Source organism: Montipora capricornis, chromosome 7, assembly GCF_036669925.1.
Source record: "Montipora capricornis isolate CH-2021 chromosome 7, ASM3666992v2, whole genome shotgun sequence".
Classification (NCBI taxonomy): Eukaryota; Metazoa; Cnidaria; class Anthozoa; order Scleractinia; family Acroporidae; genus Montipora; species Montipora capricornis.
The window spans coordinates 29172528-29182527 of NC_090889.1; the positions used below are offsets into that span (position 1 = coordinate 29172528).

General features: G+C 39.3%; 1 protein-coding gene across 1 annotated transcript in view; it reads left to right on the forward strand.

Annotated features, from left to right (window-relative positions):
* Positions 1-10000, forward strand: part of LOC138056800 (calcium-dependent secretion activator 1-like) — a 49010-nt gene that overhangs the window by 33208 nt on the left and 5802 nt on the right. Inside the window, exons 14-22 of the mRNA XM_068902694.1 lie at positions 393-580; positions 2441-2542; positions 3261-3324; positions 4778-4901; positions 5881-5987; positions 7164-7320; positions 7697-7838; positions 8910-9065; positions 9826-9937. Of these exons, the coding sequence (XP_068758795.1) occupies positions 393-580; positions 2441-2542; positions 3261-3324; positions 4778-4901; positions 5881-5987; positions 7164-7320; positions 7697-7838; positions 8910-9065; positions 9826-9937 (1152 nt within the window). The remainder of the gene's footprint in view (positions 1-392; positions 581-2440; positions 2543-3260; positions 3325-4777; positions 4902-5880; positions 5988-7163; positions 7321-7696; positions 7839-8909; positions 9066-9825; positions 9938-10000) is intronic.

Here is a 10000-nt window from a genome sequence, read left to right on the forward strand (position 1 = left end):
AAGGTGGATAGCACTATCCACCAGCTAAATCACTATCCAGTGGATAGCACTATGCACCCTTTGAACAACTGGGGCCCAGGCTGATGTATTTGGTACAAGTGCAATAACTTACAGTGGGAGGCGATGTTGCAACAAATTTAGTTAGTAAATTATGGTATCATAAAGATAAACCTTTTTAAGAATGAAATCAGTTGAGAAAATTAAGACTTTTTCCCTTTCCTTCCTTGCTTTATTCTTTGTCTCTCCCTTTCCTCCACTGTTCACTCTATGCCTTTATTTTGCAGGGATTTTGCATTTAATAATTAAATTATCAAATCAGTTACCAGTATTAATGGATTTTGTGTTCACTACTACTGACCAAACAGCTAAAGACAGTCTTCCTTGCTTGTCAGGGTTGGTTCTCTCCTGGTCAAGTGTTTGTGTTGGATGAATACTGCGCTCGTTATGGAGTCCGTGGATGTCAGCGGCATCTTAGCTACCTCACTGATTTGTTGGATAGAGCAGAAGCCGGTGTGATGATTGACCCAACACTGCTTCATTACAGCTTTGCATTTTGTGCGTCACATGTTCACGGAAACAGGTTTGTTAAGAGTAGTGATGTAGGTATGTTTATTACTTTAATTATCTATTCGTACAGAGTCTGTTATCCAAGGTCCTTGTGACCACTTAAAAAACTTAGTCCAGTCAAGAAGCAGTCCAGAAATCCAGGTGATCAGATGCACACCTAATATTATTTTGGATATCCAACTGAAGTGTCCTGTCTATTAAAGCAGTTGCTACCTACAATAAGAAATGGTGCCGGCTACAACTACGACATCTCCACAAAACAATAATATCATTGGTTAAAAGAGCATAAATAATCATGGTGCACGTGCAGCATGGATTTTAGCAAGTATCTTAGCGGTCCTCTGCATAACGACGATGTGAAATCACCAAATTTGAGGTTTTGACGACAACGTAAGCGTGCAAGAGAATCCTTCATTCTCTGTTCTAACTCTGAAACCACTCGTACCAATTTATTTTTAGTTATACTTTGCCCACATTGTAGGACGTGAACGAGAAAGAATCACAAAAGACTCATGATAGAGCCAAGTCATGTTTTGAGGTGACGTTTTCGTTGACCGTCGCCGTCGTAGATCTTTAACTCCCTAATAAGGCAAGTGTCAGGGCTAGTGTGATTTGCAGGTTAGGGTATAGAGGTTTTGCATGGCAGGAACAATGTTTTGCATTAGAAAGAACACTTGCTTCCATGGGAAAAAGAATCTATTGTTCCTGCCATGCAAAACCTCTATTGGCAGTAAAGGTACAGGTAGCTATTAATCTTAGTTAAGGCACTTTTTGACCTTACCTGCATTCCAAGACACGAATGTTGTTGAAGTTTGGAAGAAGGGCAAGCGTACAGTTCGTGGCACTTTTGAAATCAGCTGCATCTAATTATGTGCATTTCCTGAAATAATTATTTGGGGGCAAAATAATTATGGAAAGAAGGTATACAATGTAAGACTCAGAACTTCAAGGTAGTAGTAGCCGTAGCCGTAGCCGTAGCCGTAGCCGTAGCCGTAGCCGTAGCCGTAGCCGTAGCCGTAGCCGTAGTGGTAGCCGTAGCCGTAGCCGTAGCCGTAGCCGTAGCCGTAGCCGTAGCCGTAGCCGTAGCCGTAGCCGTAGCCGTAGCCGTAGTGGTAGCCGTAGCCGTAGTCGTAGTAGAAACTTTATTACCATGTCAGAACCTTCTAGTTTGGGTGATATCCCATACTAATGTGGGACACAAATAATAATAGATAGCATTACATGTATTTACAAAGAAATACTATCCACTAAATTCTAAAATTAAGTCATATATACACATACGAAAAAAACTATGAAATAAGAATTGAAGAAATCAGTTAAGAATTACAAATGAGCGCAGCCATCATCTAACAGAGAGCTAAGGTCAGGCTTACGTACATGGTTTTTAAAACTGGCTAACGAAGTAACTGATCTGTCTGCAGTTGTCAGTTTGCTCCATAATGTGGGTCCTAAATAGCGCAATGAATGTTATACCTGGGAACTGAAAAGTCAGACTGTCGTAAATTATAGGAAGAGTTGTGCTCCTGAAAGATGTTACAAATATTCAAAGGACTTAGGTTGTGTTAAACAAGAACTTTTCAATTCAGGTGCATGCATGTATTTCCTTTCAAATCCTCTTATTATTTACCCAGTCATCACAAAATAATCCCGTGTCTTCTATTATTTATTTACATAGCAAACTTTTTAAACCACAATTCAATTGCTTGTAAGCTCGCAATCTGCTTGGCTAGGTTACGGTATTGGAAGCTACGGTACATCTGTACACTGTACACTCAGCAGAAGACAACTTGTATCAATATGTACATTACTACAACACAACATTGTTTAACAACTTAATAATGTTTATTTGTTTGTTTTTCTTTTTTCATGGAAGGCCTGATGGTATTGGTACAATCACAGTTGATGAGAAAACTTTCTTTGAGGAGATAAAGATTCGTCTTTGGAATCTCCTGGCATATCAAATTACTCATTACAGGTAAAACATGCATTTAGGGCACCAGTCTACTAACAATAATAATTGACTTCACTCCATTTAAGTGTTTCTTAATAGACCTTATTCACAATGCCCACCATGTTGGATTTGCTATTATCATGCAAATTAGCTACGCACTTCTTAGGGGGCAAACAACGCAAGTTCGAGAGGTTATAGCGAACACCTTAGCCACACAGATGATTTGTTTCACGTTCATTGAATGTTTATCACCTAAGCAGTAAAATGCAATCATTACACAAGTTACTCGACAATTTTGTAGTGAAAAATGAGCAGATAAGGAAGTAGAAAGTCAAAATGTCAAAGGCAATCAAAAGATATAAAAATTTTATGAAAAAGTACTTAATTCTAAATACTAAAATGGAGTTTTTGCAATGTTATTTCAATATTTTGTTGAGCCGATTTTCCGCAATTTGCCTTTTTTTTAATGTTTGCCCCCCCCAGCATAACACATGGCTAATTTGCATGACAATGTGAAAACCAACATGGCGACTATCGTGAATAAGGCCATTTTAAAACAAATTTCATGTACTGCCTTTCATAAGATGTCTCTGAAGGAACTTGTTCACATGGGATTGTTCACATCAAGTCGTCAGTGACAGGCCAGGTTACAGAGATGATCCTGAACTAAGTTACATGTAACTCATTAATTAGCAGCTATGGGATAGTTTTTAACGTTTCTTTATTTCCATTCACAATTTAGATATTCATTTCCCTTTGGGCGACCTGAAGGGGCACTAAAAGCCACACTTTCATTGTTTGAAAGGGTAAGACAATATGATGTCCTAAATAATAATCTTGTTACACCCATCCTTCTATAATCTAACCTCTGATCCTCCTTATTGGTGGCTGAAGCTGTCAAAGTAAAGGCTCACTCTAATATTGCATTCAAAAATGGCTCTTGTACAGCTAGCTGTGACTTGACTGACCTAAGGAGTTCATATACAAGTAGCAAGAAGGGGTACATTAATTTGCTTTGAATGTTGTCCGTGTATATTATAATTATTTCAACAGACATACAGTGTATATTAGATTGTAGCATTAGTTTCCATGCTGTCTTTATTCACATGTAATTCATCTGAGCATTAATGCTCTAATGCTTTAATTACCAGTAGCTACTCCTAAATCAGATTGTACTGTACAAGGAGTTCAACTAGATAGCTATACCACACAGGACAGACCACAACACCTGGAACTCCATGCCCTACTCTTTGTGAATAGTGTGTGGGTTCTTTTACACATGTACGTCCCACAGGGTTATGAACATTGAAGGGTTGTGAGACGGGGCCTACGGTTTATCGCCCTTGTCCAAGAAGACAAGAAAGTCTACCCATTTGCAGATGTCATTACAGAGGCAGCACTTTCTCCTCAGTTATTTAAAGACCCTGAGTGTTGGCCTGGATTGAGTATTTGATCCCACAACCTCCTGCACAGCAGTCCAATGCTCAACAAACTGAGCCAACTAATCGGCAGTTGGCATCAGCCCTAGTTATGGAACTGGACTCACAAGGAAATTGAAGCTTTGACAAGGGTGATCTCACCCTTGTCAAAGTCCTTTTGATGAAGTTTGATTGTCTTTGGGAAAAGTGAAGAACTTGTGTTAATGACTGGTGTCTTAAATCCGATTTACACAGTATGATTTTTGTCGCATGCGACAAGCTCACTACAGACCTACGACACTTACGATTGCCGCAGATGTCTTAAAATGCTACGACAGTTTTTCTGACGTACACAACAATCGTAAATCATGTCGTGGGCTTGTCGTAAGCCGTTGTCGCATCCGACAAAAAGCGTATCGTGTAAATCAGCACTTAGTGTACTAAATGGCAATTTGTGGAGCAGGCATAGCTCAGTTGGTTAGTGCATGGCTTTCGGAGTAAGGGGTTGCCAGTTCGATCTTCAGGGACTTCAACATCTGTTTTGACTTTCCTCTGTGTAACCATAGCTTTAAATTCCCTGTAAAATGGAGCACTGACAGAGGGAGGGGAGTAAAGAGCACACAGTTGGCTTCCACTGATACCAGTCTCATAGCTGAAGGAACTACCAACATTAAATATAGTGACTGACTTTCCCTTAAAGTTTACCTTTTAAAATTCATTTTGAGAGTCAAGACTTCCACTTGGTTGTTGAAACATCAGTTAGTGGTGACAGTCCTCAAGACTGCACACTCAAAGACCTTACAGTAATTTTCTTAGGGACTTAAACTTGTTTTTCCTTTAGGTGATGATGAAAGATCTCTCCACACCTGTCCCAACTGACGAATTTAGAAAAGAAATTAGAGGATGTTTTCACCAGGCTGCTCTCGTCAACTACACTCGTGTGTCAGCTTATGCAGGCATTGAAGGTGTTGTAGCTTTTATAAATGTTGTACTTGAATATGGTAGCTACACTGTACTGCATTGATTTGATATGCTGCATGGCTTGTTTCTCATTTCTTTTTCTGTTTTATTAATCGGTAACGCTTGTTTGCATAACAACTGATGAAACTAAAATGTAATAAAAATAATCAGTCTTATATGATGCAAGTTACAAGCTCGACACATTATACAATAATTACACAAATCACTTTTATAAGTAATAGAAATAAATAATGAGATAATCGCAATTACCTACTAGCTGCAAAAGCCAATTGAGGTCAGGCCACTGAGCAACTTTACCATGCATTCACCCTAGAACTAAAGGCACTAAGGTTTGGGGAATGAACAACCTGTTGAGGGAGGCCGTTCCAAACAGGGATAGTATGTGGGAAGAAAGAAAATTTGAATGTATCAGTATGGGGAGAGGGAAGTTGTTGAATACCTTATTATGAGATTGTCTTGTTTGAGATTGAGAGAGTGACATACCTAGAGAGATCCACCTCATTAAGGTTATGGGAAGACTTATACATAAAATTTAGTCTCGTAATGGTTTTTTCCAAGAGCTGTTTCAGTTAAGGGTGTGATACTCTTAAAAGAAGCTAATCCTAACAATAGAGCTACTGTACATTCAATGGTTGTACATGTTAAGAGCTGCATGGTGACTGGTTATGGGTACATTTGCTCCATTTACAAGATGTTACGGGTTGGGTCAATTGCAAAAAGATGTAGGTGTAGTTTATGAAGGTTTAGTGAAATAATGAATAAGTAAGCTGTCTATTAACATTTTTTCCCACTTAAAATTGATCGAAACCACAATGACTACCACCTGACGAAGTTGGATAGATGTAAAAGACTATTCCAGTTTTAGAATGAATTGCTCTTTAACGTTGATAAACATCATCACAGCCACAGTGATATGCCAGATACTCTTTTGATGAAGTTACTTACAATTTTTTAATGTTTAAGAATTTTCAGGGGATGATGTTTCACCAGAGACTAGACTGAGCAAGATCATGCATTTGGCTGAGTTATGTATTGATCTTCTTCATCAAAATGAAGAACACCATGCTGAGGTCGGTGCACATTGCTATTGGATGCATACAGCTTGATTTATTACTTGAATTATGGAGAGTTACAAATCCAAGATGAAGTTTGTTTCCCCAGGCAACATAGTGTACTGAAATGTTTGCCTTATAGCAGGCGTTTCCGTTTGAACGAAGAGCTCTAAGGATGGAAGACAGAAAAATCTCTTTTGGTGCTCTTTGTTCATTCAGGAACATTTACTATGTGGGCCACACAAAGAGCATTTCTGATTGAAAAATCAATGTAGTTTGTATGTCATGGTTTAAGCTTTTTGTTAGACTTAGCAAAGATCAGCAAAGGCTTCTCAAACGAAATAGAGAAGTGATCCTCACATTTAGAGCGAGTTTCAATTGAGTGCCGTAAAACCAAAACCAAAGTAATTACTTTGGCCAATCAAAAAGGACGGAGACAATCCAGTAAACCAATCAAAACTCGAAGTAATTACACGTAGCCGACACAAAGAGCGGGAAAATGTGTACGCGTGAGCCACGATTGGTTTTGGTTTCACTTCAGATTAGTTGAAAAAGTGGCGCGAGAACTTTGAACCAATCACTGAGTGAAGTAATCATAAAGCAAAGTAATTATCTAATTATTTTCGACACTCAATTGAAAACCGCCCTAACTGGACAGTTACAGCAATTGTCTCTAACAGAGACTGAAAAATTCAGGTGGCTTTATCAGGATTGAAATTCATTACCTCTGTGATACCAGTGCGATGCTCTAACAACTTAGCTATGAAGTCACACAGTTAAGGACAGACGATATATTATGAAGAGTAACGTTAGTGATGAATGAATGGGTGCGTTTTTAAAGAAACTGTGGTGCTGCGTTAGTTCGGAGTGTCACACAAAAATTCGGTTTTATCAAGTGAGTTGATAGTCTAAAAGGTTAACTAACGACCATAAGAGTGATTTGTGAGCTCACGAACGGTTGCTGATTGGTTTAAAAATCTCACGCCAGTTTATCGTCCAATGAAAAGGAAAGTCAATACCAATTGCGACTTGCACGCACTTCCCGTGCTTTGAGCAAGTTACATAGAATTGCTACAAATTTTGATTGGTTCATATGGATTGCGTTGTTTGCACCTGCTCTGATTGGTTGAAGTAATAATTACTTTGGTATTTGTATTTGCGATTTAGATGTAAGCCTTTCGATTTCCTCTTTAGGCCCTTATGTGGGTTTCGGAGCTGCTGATTGAGCATCAAGAGATCTTTTGGTCTCTTTTCACTGTTGACATGGATGCTACACTGGCTATACAACCTCCAGACACTTGGGAGAGCTTTCAGTTGTTCCAGCTATTAAATGAATATTTGTCAACTGATGGTGAGTACAGTACATGTGAGCTGTTAAAGTGAAAAGTACCATTATTTTAAAAGGGAATAGTTCTAATGTCCGAAAGTCAAGCTTCTCTCAAGGTTCAGGGTACGAAATTTGTTGTCCATGGCCAATATGGCCGCCACGCGAATAAGGCCCATACAGTAGAGATCTGTATCAAAAGTTAATGAATACTAATTATCTGAATGGGAGTTAATATTAAAAGTTAATTTTACTGTTAAATCATTCATCAGCGTCAGTTGATTTGTATTGGTGTGTACAGAGGAGTACATGTGACTCATATAGTAGCTGCTGATTGTCCATACCTTTGATGAAAAATTAATTAAATATACAATATTAATTTGATAATGTCTTGTGTTTGCAGCGAACCTTAATCGAGGAAAGTTTCACGGTCACTTGCGAGACATCTTTGCTCCTCTTGTGATTCGTTATATTGATCTAATGGAATCATCAATCGCACAGTCATTACACAAGGGATTTCAAAAGGAGACCTGGAGTCCTGTCAGGTAACTGTGTGAAACCTTGAACGGAAGAGAGAAGGGATCCTCTCACTTGTCTGGACACCGGAGACAATCGCCTAAATTGTTATTGAGGTGGCTCCAACAACAGGATTTGAACCCACGACCTCTGCGATGCCGTTTCAATGCTTTACCAACTGAGCTATGAAGCCACACAGTTGGGAGCAGGTCAATTTGTTGGGTTCATGTGTTTCCGTGAAAGGACTCGATGAATGAAACAAATGTATATGTTTGAAGTGCGGAAGACAGACGAAACCTTTAAAACTTTGAGCTATTCCTGCCATCCATTTCACTGGTCAGGACCACCCAACGTCAATTTTCGAAAAATATCTGTTCGGAAGACAACTTGAGATCTAGAGTTTTCGGAACATTTGTTGTAATTTTTTTTGCTTGCCTGACTGTCCTAGGATTTCCGAACATCTAAAAAATGGTATAATTGCCCAGTTTTAACGGATTTTTACCCTAAAAATGTCACCTAGAGGTGTCGGGAGCGTTTTTTCAGGCTGAAATTTTCAAAAAGGTAAGTTTTGATCCCTAAAAGTTTCGGGTCACTAGACTTTCAGCTAGAAGTCCGAACAGATGAAAAACTTTTAGGGGATAAAAATATGCCTATATCTACCATTTAAATACCAAAATTCGTTTAACAATGCTATGTTTAAGTGGTTTTGAACTATATTCTCGTTGGGTGCCCCTGACTGGTCATATAGTCATTATCAGCCGAATAAAAAAGTTGCAATCTCCTTGCACAGCACAGCGCAGCGTTGCATTTCAATGGCCACAGATTAGGATTTTATCCACAGACTCAAACGTTAGAGCCATCTAGTTGTTGTACAGTATAATGAACAGCACCACATGAAAGTACTGCTCGTTGATTTCCAAAAGAAAAATATTTGTTCTTGGCCCGATTTCCGCCGCTCTCTCGGGTTCGGGTATCCTCCCCGAGCACTGGTTCATTTCCCGAATCAGGGGCTGGTAATCGAGCCAAGATTCGTTCGGAACGTTTACACCTATCAAACCGCCTAGATGAAAAAACGTGGTGTTTTGCTTGCTTGATTGCAGAGAGGGATGTCGTGCATCGGAAGACCTCTTTTGGAAGCTGACAGTGTTGCAACAGTTTATAGCTGAATTAAACTGGCCTGATGAAGTGCTAGCTACTCACCTCATGAAAAGGCTAAAGCTAATGGCTTCAGACATGGTGCAGTCCTGCGTCAAAAGGTATGGTTGCAGTTCAGCTGTTGTACTGTTACTGGCAAACATTTGGTAAATTTTTGATACGTTTTTGGTAAGCAGTAAGTAATATCCCCACATACAGTGGGGATTCGTTTTCGACTTAGTTTTCGACTCCATTTTTGGACTTTGGCTGCGCATGCGTACGATTTCTCTGTCTCGTAGAAGGCAGTTCAAGTGGGATTCCAACTCGGTATCTTTTCCTTCAGAGGCAATCGCGATGACCACTAAACCACAGAAGACTAAGTGATAGATCACGGAGGAGATATGTATTAAAAAATTGTGCACGTAACCGCAAACGAGTTTTTGTGTTTTCGTTGCACGCAATGCAACATCCGGTTATCGTATGACTCTGTAACAGATATCATAATTTTATAATTCACCCATTATTGGTAAGAAAAAGTATTAAATATTTTTAAAAGTGTAGGCTACCCGTAGCCTCATATTCCATATAACGTTCGTTGTGTAGTTCAGCGCGCTAAATGGGCAAAAGGCATTTGGTGGATGGAGTGGTGGATGGATGGAGATTCAACGAGGAATCGAGGCTATGAATCCTTTGAGGACAGTGGCCTTCTTTTGTCCTTTTCGTGGAGCTGTGAGTCAGAAGTTTTAAGCCTTGTCAGTTGCATTAATTATTTTGTTGTTTTCCCAGGACAGACCTCGAAATCATACATGATCTGAAAAAGCCGGAAATAAGCATAGAGGGCGAAAGAGGTCTATTAAGTTTAATTTCTTTCGTTTCTTACAGAACAAAGATTTCATTTGAAAACTGGCTTAAAGACAATAGGTTTAGCATGGAACTGGTCATCCCCACAACTGTTTGTGTGATGATGAATGTTGTCACACAGGCGAAAAGACAGGTGCGTGTGATGTCATCTTTTCTAATCCATAACATGCGCAAAGCTGTTGATGGAGAATTCTAC